The sequence below is a fragment of the Clinocottus analis genome, unplaced genomic scaffold (genome assembly GCF_023055335.1).
Source record: "Clinocottus analis isolate CAN_PGR_092001 unplaced genomic scaffold, fCliAna1.0.p SCAF_4, whole genome shotgun sequence".
Classification (NCBI taxonomy): domain Eukaryota; kingdom Metazoa; phylum Chordata; class Actinopteri; order Perciformes; family Cottidae; genus Clinocottus; species Clinocottus analis.
Window position 1 is genome coordinate 7,131,642 of NW_027176153.1, and position 19,886 is coordinate 7,151,527.

General features: G+C 42.3%; 1 protein-coding gene across 1 annotated transcript in view; it reads right to left on the bottom strand.

Annotated features, from left to right (window-relative positions):
• Positions 1-12,200, bottom strand: part of LOC137800229 (copine-9-like) — a 72,756-nt gene extending 60,556 nt beyond the window's left edge. Inside the window, exons 1-2 of the mRNA XM_068597319.1 lie at positions 11,809-12,200; positions 9,213-9,253 (exon numbers count right to left, since the gene is read on the bottom strand). Of these exons, the coding sequence (XP_068453420.1) occupies positions 9,213-9,253; positions 11,809-12,134 (367 nt within the window). The 5' untranslated portion in view covers positions 12,135-12,200. The remainder of the gene's footprint in view (positions 1-9,212; positions 9,254-11,808) is intronic.
• Between the last annotated feature and the right edge of the window lie 7,686 nt (positions 12,201-19,886).

Consider the following 19,886-nt stretch of genomic DNA (forward strand, 5'->3'; position numbering starts at 1 on the left):
TAAAAAAAGAATACAATGAGCTTTGAAGACACTAAAACTGTGCTTGGAGCTGCCGAGCTGGTGATGAATCTCTGTTGGGTTGTCACAATTACACATTACATTCAATGAGAAATCACCCAGCAACATCTTTGAGCAGCAGAGGCAACGAGCAAGATCACAGACAGTAGGAGGCGAGACCGGAGGCTAAAGAAGGAGACGATCTGAGATAAGAGGGAAAGAAGAAATAATCGAGACCAAGAACCATTTTGAAGTGCTGCAACCCTGAACACGGCATGCCTGGAGTTCACGGTCTTTGTAAAGCACATTAGATTAAATAACCGTGAGAGTAAAAAGTAAAAACACTAGCATTGAGACGCAGCACAAAGAAATTGTGAGTAGAAAGAATACGAAAAGTGAAAATAACCGGAAGTTTGATTGCTTTACTGTATATAGTATGCCATCTCTTATTCAGCACCTTTGCCAAACACCAAACAGGAAACGCCAATAAGACAGACTCCTGGATCCTCCCGCCAGACACACATTGATCGTTATACATTCGGAAAGGGTGGGCAGATACCATGAGGCAACGGGTAATTTGATGGCAGAGTAAGAGAAATAAATGTAATTTACACAATGACCAGGCAACGCGATGCAACGTCCCCAAGGGCAAACACTGAGTCATCGATAAATTAGATAAGGAGAAGTGCTTCAAAGTCTTTGCTCTGGCATCCCAGCGCATCCTTGTACAGAGCTGCAACACAAAACCGCAGAGAGAGAGAGAGAGAGAGAGAGAGAGAGAGAGAGGGGAAAAAAAACCTTGTATGATTTTCCCCATCGCATCCTGGAGGAGAATCTAATCAGGGCCAACGAGGCTCTGACTACCTCAGGTGTAATCACAAGGCGGTGATTCGACGCTGCTCCAGAATGAGAGTGAATATCAATAACTGGGTATCGCAGAGCATGTTCTGAGTACCATCAAGGTGTGGAAGCGTTTTTTTTTTTTTTTTGGGTTCCCATCTCTAATTTGCTCTCTCCTTCTATTTTTGTACGTGTCCCAAATGTGCAATCATGTGCTCCCGTCTTTCATGTCGGTGTTGTTATCTCTCTGCACTGTGGATTCCGTCATTGATCACTAACTTTGATCCCTTGGAGCCTCGCGTTGGTAATTTGCACTCACATCAGCGTGGCCTCCGAGGCTCTTGCTGGCATTTTTGGAGTCTCTTTGCTTGCAGTGGGCTCCTCTGTGGTTTGGTCTTTCGGAGTGTGAAAGTTCATTTTGGAGTTAGGGAAGCGACCACGTCACATGAAACCCTCGAACCCCTGAGGGGTCTAGAACTCTTTTTCCCTGTGTTTGAGTTGCCGTCGGAAAATTGATTCCAATATTTGTGTTTATTGTATGTATTTGTTCAGCAAAGTCTTGGGAAAAACATTCATATCTGTAAAATAAATCACTTTTAAAAGATATTTTGATCATAACTACAAACATCCAGCATGAGTATGAGCAAGGTGTACCAGAAAGGACTCCGCAAGAAAAAGTATAGTTCGGTGCCATAACAACAACACACAGCATAATAGTGCACCTTTTTAGAAAGATTGAGACCTAAAGCATCGACACATGCAACAATAAACACAATCCACTCAAGCGTTGGCATGTTAGGAAGCATATTCAGCCCAAAAACTGTGTTTTTCGGTTCAAAAATGGAAAAATGACACACTTTGTGCCAAGACAGTGTCCCATCTAGTCGAGCCTACTATCAAAATGATCAGCTGTTTCCGTATGTGCCGTATGACACGGTCTACGCAGCAGTGACAGATTAATGAGACCGTAGGATTTTGAATCACCCGCTGTTGGAAGAAAAACATTTTTACTCTTCACCAGTTACTGTTTGACTGCTACATTCAGACTTGTCATCTTACTGTCTCTGTTTAATCTTACGCACATACTTAGCATGTCTCCCGATAGCAATGAGACGGGGGAATCTGTATGTTTCCATCTGAAAGAACGTGCAGTTCCCTTGTTATCATATGACCATTTCTTGCAAAGCACTTTATGGGATGACGGGGGGAAAGGTTTGAAAATGAAAAGTCTTGCCGTGTTGTAAATGTAGCGATACTAATAGGGGGTTTGTAAGGATATGGATGCTTTGCTAGACTCCCACAGGCCCGTACGGTTACAGGGATGTGTCTTTGACTGAAATCCTACGTTATAAGAGTTACTTTTAAAGGTTTTAGTTAAACACACAGTCACTCGTCACGGCAAGTTTGGGAGTTTACGTAAATAATTCAACTTCACGATTATTTTATTTCTTTTTAAAACCACAGCCCTCATCTAACGAGAGTTACGGTATTTTAGCGATTTAAATTAATCTAATAGACTTTGTGGTTGCGGAGATGTGCAACGGTGCTGAACGAGTTGAATTGAAACTACGATCAATGGTTGAAAACTCCAAAAAGGAAGTTTAGTAAATGGGACCTTGAGGCAAGATTCATCCCATCCTTTTTTTTTTAATTTTATTTTAGCCATTGCTAAAGCTGTACCCTTCTGCAGAGCACATGAGGAAAGCTCAGTCACCCATTGCAAAGAGAGATGATGCACACCTGTTTTCACTTTCACATTTGCAGAAACACTGGACAGAAATACAGGAAAAGAAGTCTCGTCCTCTGCGGTTGAAAAGCCGCCGGCGCTTTGATGGGAATTTATTAGGTGACAAATCTTCACCCGTCAATAAAAATGAAGCTGCGATGTGTCAGGTTCAACAGAGCCAACAGGAGACTCTGGAGGATGTCACTTGATACACGCCATGCTAAGAAGAGGTGTACGTCGTTTAACTGAAAACACTCACGTGGGGCGTTGCTCGGGTGGAGAAGTTGGTGCAGGGATGTTGGAAACAGAAATAAGTCATGTATGAAGCATGTCACTTAAAACAAAACTCCTGTGTGGTCAATACCTGAAACATTGGAACTCAACAAAGTTAGATTTTGGAATGGACACATGTTCAGCTCACAGTGAAAGCTCTGCTTTGCCAGATGTTTTGTCCTGTTCCCCTGGTGTGTAGAGTCACCTCTCTGTATACCTTTACACTCGGTGTTCACAATCACCAAGATGAGCTTTCATTATTACACAATAGTGTGTGTGGTAACGTGTGGTTCTTATTGTAACTCTGTATGTTGGCACCATGAACTGTCGATGAGAAGCGGAGGTAGTCACTGTGACGTCACCTGTCGGTTTGTTGATGATGCTTTTAAAGCCTTAATTTTGCCTTTCACCATCTTGGTTTTTGGTAGTCGCCATCCTGTTTTTATTGTAACCAGAAGTGACACAAGAAGGCGGAGCTAATTACAACCAAATCCTGAGTAAGACGTTTTTTAGGCAACTATTTTGTTACAGTTAACTTTCATGAACTAAAAACAGGCTAAACTCCAAAACCGTGGTAGCGACCTTATTGATGAGGTTATTTATCAGCTGAGGAGTTGTGTCATTGGCCAGAAAAGAGAGGATGCAAGTTTCAGGCACTTTTCCGACACGTTTCAGACCGAAGGCTGCCTCCCGAGCTGCATTCAAATAGCTTTTAAACTGCATCCTCTCTTCGCACGCTCTTCATGTGTGGTGGTTTCTTGGCATCCGTTTTTGTTAATATTCTGGAAATATGTTTAAAATGTGGAATAACTCATGGCTAATGTCACGGTAAAACATGCCGACTGACATAATACAATATAATTGAATGTTTCCCGAAATGAAATATCAAAAAACAAAACACACACCTGAGGTCAGGTCAGGTGACCTCTGTATAATAAAGACTCCTAGCGATCAGATAATGGGAATGTGTCCTCCACTGTGACTTGATTAAGGCCCATTAATGGCCCTTGGTATTGAAAACAGCGAGGGCTGATGTGTTGAGGTGTGCCGTTTCAATTTCGGTTAACCAGGTCATTACCTGACGAGACCTTCTGTGCTGCCTCACCACCTTTGCTTCCTTGCCAAGTCGTGGCGTGGAGTAGAGCAGCCATTGTTGTCACTTTCCTCATCATGAAGTTGTCGTGTACGTTCAGTCAGGAAGACATTACACTCGCTTGCCTGCGCCCCTCATTTATTTCTCAGACATTTGCCAAACCCTTCTCACGCACGCTCACTCGATATTTACTTGCTGTCATTGTTCGGAGCTGTCAATAATGAAATCAGCTGTGTAGAATCAAACAAAACAGTGGCATAGTTATCCTGTCATCTTGCTATCTCCTTTAGATATGACTGCCTTCAATACCTTCAGCTCATTCGTGTCGCTGTTACGCACCCCTCCAACTCCCTATCTCTGCCCAATCTTCATCCGGTCCATCAGCTTCATCAACTCACTGTATCCGCCTCATCAAGGAGTTTGGATAAGAAGGGGGATTTCAGGGCTCTCCCTGAAGTTCCACTTAAGTTTCTATACGGAGCGGTAACGTGTTTTAATAAAGCAGACTCCTCATGTTCCTCACCCCTTCTAGCATGGACCAACTTGGGGCGCTTATGTGCAGCTGACCCATTTACTGGGTGCGCTCTTTTAGTGCTGAATAACATTAACATAAGAATGGAGTGATTAACTCACCTTCAGCTGTGGGATGTCAAGCAACTCTTTCCAGCCTGATTTTTTATTGTGTATTTTTGTCTTCTCTGTCCTGTGATGTTGCTATATTTAGCATCTCCACAATCAGCCCCGACAGTGGTTCCTCCCATACGAGAAGCTCTGCGCGAGCGAGTATAATTTGTTTAAAACGTTGACATGGGAGGTGGAAAGAGGGCGACTGATTGAGTGGGTCAATCTCCTCTCTCCTGGACGGCACCCACACTGTTAATTACCTCCTTCCTGTCATAACCTGCAGTGGCAGCACTGCCGGCACGCTCTGCTCTCATGTTACTTTGCTGCCAAATCACCGACAGCTGAGACTCGGCGGTCCTAAAGGCAGCTGGGAGCAGCTGTGACCGGCGTCCAGCTTCCTCGTGGACAATCGTGTTCAGATAATGGACAAGAAAAGGCAGTTCAGTTTAAGACAATATGATTTAATAGGCTGCGAGGTTGTTAAGTCATTTGAGCTTCTATGACAGCCGTGGTGTATGAGTTATGTTACGTTCACATTACAGGGCTGATCCTTGGTTCCCTGTAGATTATCTGGGCCCCTCTAATCCCCACGTAGACCACAGGAATGCTAATTGTAATCATTATCAAGTATCACCCTAATTTGTGCGCATATTAATGCAAAACATACATAATTATACATATTTTTTAATCCTCTACACTCTAATGAGCATGCTTAACTTAATATTGCACATCCAACCTATGGTCCCAATACAACCAATATTGTGTTACTGTTACACACCATAGCAAACATACAGTTATAGGTATGAACACATCTAAAGGTCCTCCTCAGGGATTGATTAATGAAACACCTTAAAATGTGTTTATGTTTCATTAGAATTACATTTAGTTTGTTTTTCATGAAGAGAACCCCTTCACGCCACTTTTGCATCATTTAGTATGTGTCTGTCTGTGAATATGCAAATGAATGTGATCAGCCAGTGGACATTTTTGCCAAATTCAAAGTAGTTTCCTCCAGGTGAGATGTTGCGTTCATAAGAATGGGTTGGACATCCGGCCACCTTGACCTTCGCCATTGACATTTGACGAGCAAAGTCGAATCAGTTCATCCGACCGTTGCCGACGCGGTGGATCACAGATAGCACACATCTTTGTCATTGTTTTGAAAATAGCCCCATTTCTCGCGCAAAATACCGAAACGCAGCGCCACCCCTCCTGTCTAATTTCTTCCATCTTGCCTGTGCCATCCTCGTTACTTAGGTTAACGGCGTCTATCCTATTACATCCGTCCGGGCGGCTATGAGAACTCATGTTGTGGACTGAAGCAAAAGCTCATGCACCACTTCTCCTTGTGTGTACTGGTTGGAGCCAGTAGCTACTCCGGCTGCCCCTCACATCTGCGGCCAGTCACGGGTCGTGATGACTCGAGACCAGAGCGGGCGAGGAGTTAGACAGCTGTGCTCTCCAGCTGTGACTTGTGTAACTCATTAAAAAGGCCCGACTGTCTGGCTGATTTGGGGTAACATTTGTCTGAGAAAGCGGCACCCGAGGGGTTCTCAAAGGCACCGCGCTGCTGTTCTGTTGCCGCGGCACGACTTTCAGTTGGGAGAAAGCTTCAGGGTCAGGAGGGCAAAAGTGGATAAACACCTAAAACTTGTAAAAGAGCAATTTGGATTGCCAGGTGAAGAGAAGTTGTGATTTTCTTTAAAACGGCCTCTCGGCTTTTTGAGGTTGTTTTTTTTTCGAGGGACAAACACTGTTTTCTGACTAAAGCACTTTCTTGGCACTCATCTGCTGCCACACTTTGTGTTGTGATCATTGTTGTTGTGACATCTGTAAAGCTAAAAATGATTCTCATTAAATCATGGACAGCTGGAGATGAAGATAGTTCTCGCTAAGGACAATTCTTGAAAAGTGCATCAATTGATCCCTTGTAACAGGCAGTCAAGTCTGATTAGTAAGGTTTTACAGTTGCACCGCACGACTGTCGCGCTGCACTCAGATCCTCCGCCCTACTTTCACTCTCTAACCAACACTTCCGCCGCGTGTACCATGCTCTTTGTGTTTATTTAATGCCGTCCAGCCCTTTTTGTCTCTCTTCATGTTTTATTCCCTTATTTTCTTTCGATTGGAAAGATACTGTGCTTTGAAAATAAAATAAATATTTGAGAGCTCCTTGTAAGTTGCTGGCGGAGTGACAACCAGCAGAGAGTCGGTTGGCCTCCAAAGCATTCGTCGGCAATTCCCAGCCCAGAAACAAGGATTTAAGAAAAAAGTAGAATAACCATTTTGCAGTTTAATGCCACCGTTACTTTGTCATGTTACAGTTTGAGCCATGTGTTTCCTCCATGCCATCACTAAACTGCATCTGAAGGAATGACATTATAATCACATTTCAAACCACCTCAAAATGTTGTTTAGATCCTATTTGCAAAAATGGACTTTCATTTGTTTTTTTTTGTTTTTTTGCTTTCCAGATTTCTTTTGTTTAAATATATACAATACGACACTCAAAGGTAAGAAAGAATACAAGAAACTAACCATGTGTCTGACCAAGAAGGGCCACAAGGAAAGAAAACACAAAACAAGCAGGTAAACAAGTAGAAATATAAGATATATTCATTAGCTTTTTCACTCAATTGTGTCAACCATAACTTCAGTCCAACATACGGACATAACAAAATGATCTTCAATGAGTTCTATTTATGGGGTTCCTTTCACTTAAGTTCAAACGAATGTGCATCTTGGTGAAACTTATCGCTTGTCTTTTTACGAGCGAGTGCGCCTCTAGAGGGATGCTTTCCAGATTCCTAAAATAAATGTGGATACAGTCTGGATATGCCGGGAATAAAAGGATTTGAGCTGGCATTCTGAAAGTGGCCAGAATGCCTCCGGCCTCAGCTGCTGCTGGATAGCAACAAAAACACGACATCGATAATAACATACGCAACCTTACATCCACAAGACAGATTTTGTGTCGGAGAACGCTGCTCTGAAGTCTATTGTTGTGCTTTGGGTATAAAACTTTAAAGCAGTCAGTGAATTGTTTCTTCCTCTCCCCAGTTTCAACTTTGTCATGATTTAACAACACAGCACAACACAAGCAACAGGAATTCTGAGGCCCGCGACGTACATTACAACAGCAGGACTACATTAACAATTGGTATTTTAATTTTGACCATATATGTCATTCTGTGAGCAGTTTAATGCCGTCCAATCGGTACGTTCGCTGATCGTAGTTGGTAAAGATGTTGATGAATATCCTGTTTGGCTGACATTGTCGATTGTGCGAGTTAAAGGTGGTTCATTTAATACGCTGGGCTCTCAGACGGCGAGGGCTGAGCCAGCGGCTTGTGGCTAGCAGTGTTGATAGTGAGAACAGGGCTGACAGAGCGAACAGCGTTTAAACGTGATAACACCGAAAAACTTGGAATGACCTTAACCTTTGAGCACTTTATATCAGGTCACGAGGTACAAATCCAGAAACAAATATGGTATGAGTCCAAAAAACTAAAAAAGAACATACAACATACAGATCAGGGCTAAAATAATATCTAATCCCCATGTACAACCACTAACTCAAACAATAAACAGGATTAGGGGTTGGCGTGAGGGCTTAAGGGGTTTCCACCTCTATATGTGATGGAGGCACATAAAGGACATGCTGCCACCACGAAAGCAACTTAACATCAGGGTTAGGCCAAGAGACCAATGTTTAAGGTAACAAAACTAATGTATGGTTTAAGCACCACACTTAAGTTTGGTTGAGGGACTAAACTTAAGTTTGGTTTAGGCAGCAAAAAGCTAAATTCATGAGCAGCCTGAGGGTCATACTTCCATGCACAGATAAGCAAACAGAGAGAGCGAGGGCCTTCATTCTCTGCTCAGGTAGACAGTACTCTGTATCTTTACATCGCTAATAGTTTGCTGCTATATCGTTGCTCTGATTGTTGTCTCGAGAACCGTTTGTCCAAATCGACCTTTAATACTTGCGCATGAATGCATCATTCTGGTCTTAATTTGTTTACTGGGTCTTAAGATGAATTATGCAAATGTAATTATTTCCAGATAATACAGATCACACAGAATCCTCATGCCTGACTAACATCTGCAGCTCCAGAGGACTGCTGAAGACAACTATCCTTCCACTAAATACCAAAAGATATCCACAAGCCTTGTGTCTTCATACCGCCACAGTATACAGTACATATTCCTTCCCCTATATATACAGTATATGGAAATACAGTCTGTGTATATATTGGTTTTCCACCCAACGTACCGAAGCTCCTGACCTTTAATCAACCTTGACTTTCCCGTCCCTCCTTAGGCATGTCCTCGTTTTTTATTCTCCCTCCTCACTCTTATATTCTTTCAGCAGACGTGTCGCCCATCAACAGCTCTGACCTTCTGCGTTATTTACCGGTGCACGAGTGGAGCACCATCCATTATATCGTACTGCTATTCTCACAGTGAGAAAGAATACGTGGTGGACACATAACGTGTCAACAAATAGATACAAAAATTATTCCCCAGGTTTGTTTTTTTTTCAGAAATATTCAGTAAATATCCAATGTTGGAATACAATAACTGATTTGCTGAAGCAAACAAAACAAACATTCTTCTATTATTAAGCCCTCTGAGACAGCGAGGCTTCATACATACCTGGATCTGACTTGGAGAACGTGTCCACATCCAGCAGACTCCTGTAGAAACAACAAAAGTGTAGGTAAGAACAGATCCTTCCAGTCCTTTTATTAAAGTTTTGAGACAATGTATTCATTCATTTACATTTCCTCAACTCCATTTCCCTACCCCTTTTGTATTTCGCTCCCCAGAGTGTTTCAGTCTCAGCTCAGGCCCGGATATGTTAGGTCATGGGCCGACTTAAATCGCTCCCTAACTAATTGTGTGGAACCAACATCTAAAAGATATTGTGCTGCCAACCCTAGCCACAGTAAGCACACGTAATATAGTGTACACTCGGTCAATAGTCAAGGTCTGATGAAGAGGAAGATGAAGAAGTACTTATTGCTAATGTTGAGCTCCCCCCATCCCGTCTTACAGTTAACATACATACTTATATAGTATATACATATGTTTTCTTTTTTTTCTGAAGAGGTACCAGAAGAAACATTTGTATTTTATCAGGGAACAACAGAAACAGTGTTCAGAAGTAAGGGTCCCTGTTAGGGACAAGCCACTCCTTCTTTTGTCCATGTTCAATTTGTTGCTTACCTTAAAGATGTTAAAGATCAGCAATTGATTAACTTCATACAAAAGCAATCAGTGCTTTTCATAATTTTCAGTTCAGTTCATTTTTTCTTCCTCAGTGAGAAAAGTCCAGTCTGTGTTGTCTTGAACAAGTGCACTGAACATCTTCTAATGTGAGGAGAGTTCTCCTCTTTGAGAGAAGGGTAAAGATCCAGAAGTGAAGCGTCCTGTCATAGTGGATCAGACCGTGGGGTCAGGAGCTTTGCGCGATTAATGTTCAATCTGGACGCGGAGCCTGCAGCTTGGAGTGGATCGCCTGTGAGCGCTTTGTGAGGCGGAGCGGCTCGCGGCAGCACTCGCTGCTCGCTGAGATCAGAAACTACACGTGAAGCTCAAGTCTGCAAGTCGTCAACACAGCCTGTCGGTGAGGCGACGGAAGCGCACGTACATGCATCGCCTTCAAAAGTAAAAGCAGTGTTGTTGCATTGCATTTATTACATGGATCTGATGTATTTATTTTTTCCCATTTTTGATTGACCTATTGATTGGTGGATGTAAAAGCTGATGAAGAGGAGATGTTTTGCCTCCGAGTTTGAGAGCAAGCGGCCTTTAAATATATGTATGATAACATTCCAGACATTTTGAATTGTAACAGGTGAACAGGGGGAAACATCACAGTCTTTATCATTTGGGATGAATGAGATTAACTTTGGGTCTTTTTTACAAAACAAGATGTACAAATCTCTGAACAATTACTTACTCAAAACAGCTGTCTACAGCTTCAGAGTGTCAACAGAACGTGTTTGAGAAATAGATGTCACCATGAAACCTTCAGTTGATTACATACATAAAGACCATTTTCTTTTGTCTTACAAGTGTTCTGCTATTGCATGTTTAAGTATGCAAATGAGGCACTATCTAGCTTTTAGTGAATGTCTACACACTCAAATTAACAAAATTAGGAAAATAAACACCTTCATGTGTATTTTAGATGTTTTCTTCACAAGAGGAATGTATTTTTTTTTTTTTTTTTAAAAGAAGGTAGAATTACATTTCAGATGTGTTATGTTTTATTCAGGCTCCACCCTCTTTTTTTTTATGAATAAATGAATGGAAACAGATTGAAACGTCTGACGCCGTGCTCGGATTAATTAGTGCGGCAATCACACACATGTTTTGTCTAAAACATGTGTGTGATTAAAACACATGAAACTCGAACCCGGAGCCCCGGCGTGAAAGTCCCATGACTAATCCAAAACGCCACTCCCTCTCCGGGGCCGCGGCCATCTCTGACTCAGGTGTGTGGCGCATCTGAGGAGGGAGCAGCCTGCGACTCATGACTTCAGCAGGCGGACCGGTGAGCAGGTGACAGGCTGAGGAACCCGAGACTGAGTTCCTCCTCCGGGCAGCCGGCCGGGAGCAGAGGCGCAGGTGTGATGTGTAGTCACGGGGGGAGGGGGGGGGGGGGGGGCATCAGAATGATGTGTTTTTTCCTTTCTTTTTAAGGAGGATGATTTTACTGACAGCGGTTGTTTTTTTGTTTTTTTTTACATTGCATCATGTTAAAGCTCAGCAAGCAATGGACAACCTGCACGCGCATATCAACGGGTATATATATATATATATATATATATATATATATATATATATATATATATATATATATATATATATATATATATATATATATATACATAAATGAGAGCAGAGGGCATCACGGGCTCGCGCATGGAACGGACATTTGTGTCATTGCAAATGGTCAGCCACGTTAAAATAATAATAATGTTAAAAGGTGCATATTAGTTCCAACAGAATAATAAAAGCGACATTCACATCTGCCACACACACACACACGCACACACACACACACACACACACACGCAATTAACTTATACCACTTTGATGTCGCGCGCCTGCATCTGGGTTCTATATATATATATGACATATTTTTGCTTTTTTTTTTTTTTTTCCCGCGCTCCACACTTTTAATCTCACATCTACACATTCACGTCCACGTGCGTGTATTTGCGTGGGGGTTCGACCTTACCGGCACGAGACGGTAACTTCTATTTTAGTTGCAGGGACTCTGGTGTTGAGAGGGTCGAATTCCCCTATCGATGCCATCATCGCGCCTCGCGACGCTAATGAGCATCCGCAGAGAAGAAGGAGAAGAAGAAGAAGAAGCAGAAAAAAGAAGACGATGAAGAAGAAGAAGAAGGTGCGATCATTCACAATAGGGTCGTGATTGCGGTAAATCCATTGTCGAAGAAATGTTCTTGTGGTGTTTCGCGGAGGAGGGAGAGGAAGAGAGAGAGGGGGAGAGAGAGAGAGAGAGAGAGAGAGATAAAGTTGTGAGGCAGATTTAAAGTTCATTCATCCTTCACACGTCCCCGGTGTCTTTCGGTCCGGCGCTGAGGAAGAGGAGGAGGAGGAGGAGGAGAGCAGCCAACCAGAGGCACCTGCAACGGCTCAGTGCTCTCTCTCTCTCTCTCTCTCTCTCTCTCTCTCTCTCTCTCTCTCTCTCTCTCTCTCTCTCTCTCTTTCAGGTGGTGATAATGAGATCACCAATGGAGGGGCATTGATCATTAGTCAATGGCTATAGCAACAGGAGTCCGATACATCTTGCAATTTTAATAAACAAATTAAGAATAAATGTTGAGTCAAACCGTGCAGAAAGGTTGTTTTTATTCACAGATTGTTTTACAATGTGTCTTCCATAAGATTATTTTAGACCACAGTGGAAATAAACAATTCACCACAAGTTACTATTATTACGCCAAATATTTATACCATTTCAGAACATTTGTGTTGCAAAAAAAGAATGGTAATAATGTAAGTTGATTGGGGAAGTTTCACGCTCTATTCACCTGTAGTGTCTAAAAAGTGAGATTTTACAAAACATCTATGAATTTGTACATTTTCTCAGACTCTGAGTCAGAAACCTCAGTAGCAAACCTTTCAGTTTCATTCCTCTATATTCTTGACAAGGTTTTGACCTCAAGTGAGCCAGACCAGTGAAATTATAGCATAATAACGCATACATAACGACAATATTTCTCTATGTTTAAACCATTCGTGAAGGTTTTTGGATGATAAACAATATTTTAAGGTCTTTCTACAATGAACTAGAATAATAAAAGAACAAAAATTCAGACATCAGCCATCTGTTTATTTGCCTGCACTCTCCTCTGCAGATTCCCTCGCTTTGTGACGTCCCTTTCATGACGTGATCCATTTTTAACAACTTGCAACACGATGCCTGCCGGTGAAAAATATGTGTAAATGTACAAAAACCTTATCCTAAATTTGCAGCTTGTACTTTCTCCCTGAATTTCGTCTCGACGCCTGTTTTTCTCCCGATCATTAACGCTGTGCCGTCTTCGGCCCCACTGACACGCATGACTCTCAGCGGTTGCAACTGAAAATGCTACAAATGACTTTACTTTGTGCTTCTTTTGGCGATCCAAATCTGCTGAAAGATCGAAAATCTCATCCGTCACAGTATTTCAACCAGGAGAGACTTGTTTCAGAGTTGAACAATAACTTATTACAACTACTATTTTTGAATAGTGCAAGGTCTTTTGGCAATTGGACTCCATCCTGACTTGGGATAAGCAAGGAGTAGTGATGCTGATGTCCGCGCCATCAGAATCCCCCTGGAGTCCAGACACCGGTGGTGGTGTTGAAGAAGGGAGTTGCCGTAACCCGATGATGAAAGATGAGCAGGACTGAATGCTCATTGGAGGAGCCCGGGATGGAGGACGGTCACGTCGGCTCGAGCTGAAATGACAACTGACAGCAAGCAGAGCGGAAAACCATTTCAAAGTTTGACAGCACTGTGATTGGCTGACAGAAATGGCGCCGTCACCGACTGGTTGGTTCATTCAACATACACGCCCCCCAATCAGCTGATGGAGTAACTGCTGTGAGACTCGGACTGGCTTTGTGAACAGACCAGAGAGTAGGGATTGTCTTCCTTCCTGAACTTCCGCTTCAGCTTCATTCCTCCAATGTTAGGCCAATGCTGGCACGGGTTGCTGGGCCGATCCCCCCCAGCTGACATTGGGTTCACCTGGACCTGTGTCGACACTGTAACAAGAACACTGTAAAATGTACAGCAACTGTCTGGCAGCAATTAGCAAGTAATTTGGTGTCATATATTATATATGCTTTTACTGTAAAATGAATCCCAATACCTACTGGACTACTGGAGTCATTTTTACAGTAATATTCCCAGAACCATCATTGTTATTATAGTAGCAATGTACAGTTTACAGATAATCAGACTATTGTAACATGCATCACTGTATTCATTGTAATACTGTAAATTAACACACAGTAAAGTAAGTGCAGCTCCTCTTTCTTTAAGTTACTATGGCATGTAAATGTTGTAAAGTAATGTGATAGTAAACAGTAAAATTCAAGCACTGGAAGCAATAAAAATATTCAGGTCAAGGAGAATAAATGGTATAAAATCAATTTAAACTGGAAAAAGTGCAAACAATTTCAAACAATAATGTCAATGACTGACTCTATTGTGACTGTATTAAACTGGTATCCTCTCCCTGGGCGGTCGTCTTCTTCCTGAATTGGAGTCTTCTTCCTGAACTGGAGTCTTCTTCCTGAACTGGAGTCTTCTTCCTGAATTGGAGTCTTCTTCCTGAACTGGAGTCTTCTTCCTGAATTGGAGTCTTCTTCCAGGGCAGGAGTCCTCTTCCCTGCAGTGGAAGGAGATTAACTAGAGAGAGATTGAGACATAAACTCATGATTGTTTACTGAGGTAGAGTCATTTTCTCATAGACTTCTATATACAACCAGAGGAGTCGCCCCCTGTTGGTCAACAGAGATAATGCAGGTTTTTAGAGACTAGAAGTTCACCAAACAAATTCACAAACCCCAAACTGGACACAGCATCCCGCTTTCCCTCTTCTCCCCTTGTAACACCGAGCTGCACTGCTTACCTTGTAAAGCAAGCGGTTTTATTGTATAATGCATTTACTGCAAGACTCGCACATCCGTGGTCACTTACTCTCGCAGAAGCAGCAAACGCTGTCATATTATAATGAGACGTCTGCGCTTCTAAATCTGGAGAGGGGCCTCTCTGTAATTTCCCATTAATCAGCTCTCCTGAAAGCATCATGACACACTCTTTTAAAGCCTCCCACGGTGACCCAATCACCAGAATTACATTTCCGAGCTCCGGAGGAAAAAAAAGCAAAAGAAAAGAAGCTGTGAAGCTGTTTTGAAAAAAAATATTTTTGGAAAACAAAGCTGCAAAAGGTGTTTGGGAATCAAACAAGAGCAAGAAGGAGTGCGTTCAAAACAAAGACAAAGGCAAGGCGATGCAGCTCCATCTCCTGTAGGTTGATTCATCAGTCAATCTGTGTGTGGGTTCTGTGAGCTGGAAGGATGCCAAAGCACCAACCATAAGTCAGAGACGGAAACAGGTTCATGTGATGGGAAGAATTGACTGCAAGTTGAGAACTGAAGATGGACCCTCTCATACGAAGGTGGACTTGTGTTACCGTACTTACTGAAGGGGTAGTGCTGCACTACGGGTATCACTGCTATGCTCATCTGTAGCTGATCCTGCTCTGATACAAATGGGGGGGTCCGCGGGTTGAGTATCTGCCGCCGAGTGGGTCCACACTGTAAGAACGCGCTGTGTATTGAGTGGTTTCGGTCTTTGACAGTAACTTCAGGACACTTTTTCCCCTTAGTCGGCCCGTGATGTGGACTTTACGGCACTCATTGAAGGCCTAGTTCTAAAACCACGGCCCGCCGCATGATGTACTGTATGTATGTGTGCCTTTGTTTCTGAGGGTCTTGTGTCAGGGACTGTTCTATTTTGTTAAAAAAAAAAAAAAAGTTGTCACATGGCCTTGTGACGCGCCAATATGACAAATGTTTGTTTTTTTCTGAAGTGTGTGTCTGTGGGTTCCTTTCAATTTTGCATTTGATCAAACAGAAATTGAAATTTTTCATGGGCTGAGGAAAAACAGCAGCAAGGCGAGTTGAGGGTGAGCCAGTATGATGGAGGAAGGATGGATGCAGAATAGGAGAGAGAGAGAAAGAGAGAGAGAGAGAAAGAGAGAGAGAGAGAGAGAAAGAGAGAGGAAAGTCTACTTATTTAAACTTTTTACACTCTCTCGACGATCTATAAATAAAGTGGTTTGACGAGAGAGCAGCGTCCAGAACATCAGCTAATTATTCAAGGAGGAAAAAAATCCTGGTTAGTTTCCATTTCGCAGCAGAAAGAAAGCAGCCGTCCAAATGCAGAAAACCTCCAGCAATAATAGAGGGGAAAATAAAGTATATGGAAAAATGAATTTGTTGAATGTCTTCAGGTGTTTTTTCCCTTTTTCCATTCCTCATTACCTGTTCTTTCCCATCGCAGGTCACTGCGCTCTGAAACCCTCAGGGGAAAAGTCCTGATACATACTGAGTCAGAGTAATAAGCAAAATAGTTTTGCTCCCATGTATTGGTCGAACAATCCGTCATAAGCTTGCTCAAGATGTAAATAAATAATGCAACGACATTTCAATGCCTTTTAAATAAGCAGACCTGAATCAGGAAGTCACAATCCTCTCTGATTAGGATGTGATAACCCAGTCTGAGTGTGCTAAGTGAGATGCTCATGGTTCAAACACACAGATCTACCCACCAATTAGCTCAAGCATGCGCTAATTATAGCGAGGCAAGCACATAATGTCTGACTGTGATTCAGTCTAGAAGGAGTTGAGATGCGGATGAAGGTAGCTAGAGAATATAAAAAGAAAGAGAGTTTAAAAAAAAGGAGTACATGTCTACAGGAGTATGTTAATGAAAATTTGCTCTGCATTGTTTACTGTATCCACATTTTTTAGAGGTTTTTCTCTTATATTATAACACATAATGTCTGACTTTGATTTAGTCTAGAAGGAGTTGAGATGGGGATGTAGGTAGCTGGAGAATATATAAAGAAAGAGAGTTTAAAAAAAGGAGAACATGTCTATAGGGGTTGTGGTAGAAGCCAACACAGCTAGTGTGTCGGGTAGATCTCCACATGGCACGTGTGGAGATCATCAAACAAGTCCTCAGTGAAAGGGAACGAACTGGCCTCTGCTTTAGAGCCAATGCTGAAGAGCCTTAAACATGCATGATCTACTGACCAGTAGATCATGGTCTACTGACCAGCAGGGGGCGACTCCTCTGGTTGAAAAAATCAGTCTGGTTGTATAGAAGTCTATGAGAAAATGACTCTACTTCTCTCTTGATGTATTCTCTCAGTAGAAACATTGTAAACATGAGTTTATGTCTGAATCTCTAGTTTTAAGTCTTCTTCAATACAGCATGATGTTCATTTAGTAAATTATGGTCATTTAGATTCAAACAGACCATAAAGCAGGGAATGCTTTAGGGCGGGGCTACACGGTGATTGACAGGTCGTTACCACAACGTTGTCCATGCTCTTTGTCTTACAACTTAAACCCTTTCACCGTGTGTTTTCAGTGAATAATTGTAACGGTTTGGTACCCTAAAATCTTTTTTCAGGTTGGACTTAGCGCCGCTGTCCCAAAAAACAAGATGGTGGCAACCAGAATGCAGAACTGGAGGCTTCAAAACCGTAGTGCACAAGCCAATAGATGACATTTCTATGATTAGGTCCACTTCTTTGTTTCAAGTGATGTCATACTTCAAGGCATCGCTCCAGGTACTTTAATGACCAAATGGGGGAACATCTTCTCAATTTGGTCTCTCAACACCAAATGTTCACTCAGAGCTCTACGATACCTCATTTTAGTACCAGAGCTGTGATATTTACACTGATATACATTTATTTGGATTGTTAATAGGGCAGCTGCAATGTTAGTAAAAACAAGCACTGATTGGTCCAAAAAAGTTGTTGACTTGACCTAACAAAGCATGAATTTAGACTTTTTACATATCAGCATGTCCTTATTTCGGCATCTTTTTCATCCCTTTATTGAATCAATTCAATTTAATTACAGAGAAATGGTTTATTTTTGGCTTCACACAGCTGTAGTGAACCAGCTGCGTGTGGCTCGATCGATCCAGTGAAATCCATGAAATTCACAGATGGCCTCCGGATGATGTCGTGAACGTAGACACGACGCCAGTTAGTTTCCCAGATGTCTGGTACTTGCCAGAACCATAACATGTAGGAAGCAGCAATAGAGGTTATTTCAGCCATGAGTGACTTGAATAAGCGCTCACTATCTCGCGATCAAACTCCCGCCAGTGACGCAACGCAAACGTTTCTCGGAGACATTCTCTGTGCATATAGGTTTTTGCTGTGTGTACATGGGCACTATGTAAAATAAGGGATAGCTATCTTTTTTTCGAATGACATTTTCATGCGGATTTTCCACATTTTGGGGCTTCGCAGCATCGAGAAACAGCTTTCAGTTGAAGGTTCTCACCGTGTTTCTGACCGTGTCGAGCCTCGCAACTCGTTTCCATTTGCACATTTTTTGCCTCAGATCCCAGTTTGAAACGGCCTTTGATCATGTGACAGCATATTTGATTCGCATGGCTTGTGTGTTCGAATGGCCCCAGACTGAGCACGAGGATTCAGCACAAGAGACAACTGGGACAACAGTATCGCAGAACTCCCAAACGTATAGTTTCTGGGTGTGACGTTCTTGTTTAGGATCTCTTCCCACACAATTATGCCCACATACAGTTATTTATTCAGTAAATTATTTGTTTTTATTTACTGCTTAATGGAAAATGAGCTTTGGAGCTAAATCCAGTCGTTTAGCTTTCCGTTTTTGTAGAGGACTGTGACATCATATGAAGAGCAGAAAGCCGTAACAGAGCGTTTGCAACTGTATGAAAAGGGAAAACGTCCATTAAAAAAGGGACAGTCTGAGTGTTATCTCTGCCGGGCTGATGAAATCCTTCCCCCTAGTGTTCAGCGCAACACACTGCAACTCAAATATGTTGCGTGAATTTGGTTCAGCCTCAGAAATTCAATTCAGTTTTATTTATATAGCCCAAAATCACAAATACAAAATTTGCCTCGGAGGGCTTTACAATCTGTATACATAACATCCCTTTCCCTTGACCTCACATCGGGTCAGGAAAAACTCCCTAATTAAAGATATTAAAAACCCTTTCACAGGGAAAAAGGGGAAGAAACCTTCAGGAGAGCAACAGAGGAGGATCCCTCTCTTCGGATGGACAGAAGCCAGAGATGTCATGTGACCAGAATGAGCAACGTAACAGAGTTACAGCACATTACATATGACACTATTCATATAATGAGTAGCAGGCATGGACCACGGTCGGGCCATTTGAAATGCTTTTTGTCGCCTCGTGTCTTCTCATCCACGAGGATATTCGCTTCAGTTCAACGTCCATTTCACTTCGAGGCAGAGAGAAACATGTTATGATATATTGTTCTATATATGCAAGACTTACATACCAGAGCAATGCGTGTAGAATCTCTCACTCTTTAGGCCAAACTTAAGTAAAACTGTGTTTTAGTTGAGTGTAGTTTAACACTACACAATGTCCTGGTCTCCACTCTCAAATTGTTTCTATCCTCAGTCTGACTGGCGGAAGCTTACGAGCATCATGAGGAGGGAATTACCTGCGGGAATCACCCAAACTGCATGTTTTATTCAAAGCCATTCATTCTTTTTTGTTTACCTGCTAGTGATCACTGAAGCTCTGTGCGTAAGACGCGAGGGAGGATATGTACCAACACAAATAAACAGGCCTGCATCGGTAGGACGGGGAGCTGGAGACAGGGAGCGGGAGTGGTTTCCAAATGAAATTGTTGATTGGTGCCTGATAGATACACATCTTACATCAGTAATACTTATATTGCAAAATGTACTATATAGTATCTTTGTCTCCTGACAGTCTGAAACACAACCAGTACTAACTAACATGAAAGATCTTTTAATAGTTGCCCGGTTGAGAGAAACTCCTGTGGAGACCTCTCGACGTCTTCCTCCCTACATGTCTGACTTGCTTTGCTTTCCGTACACTGTTAACTGGATTACCTTCACATGGATCTCATAGCGACAACTTCTGATAAAGCTCTGCTGTGGCCGGGTGTATTCGCTCAAAACCAGTTGATGCATGCGCCCCATTCGCTTCTTCTTTCTTTC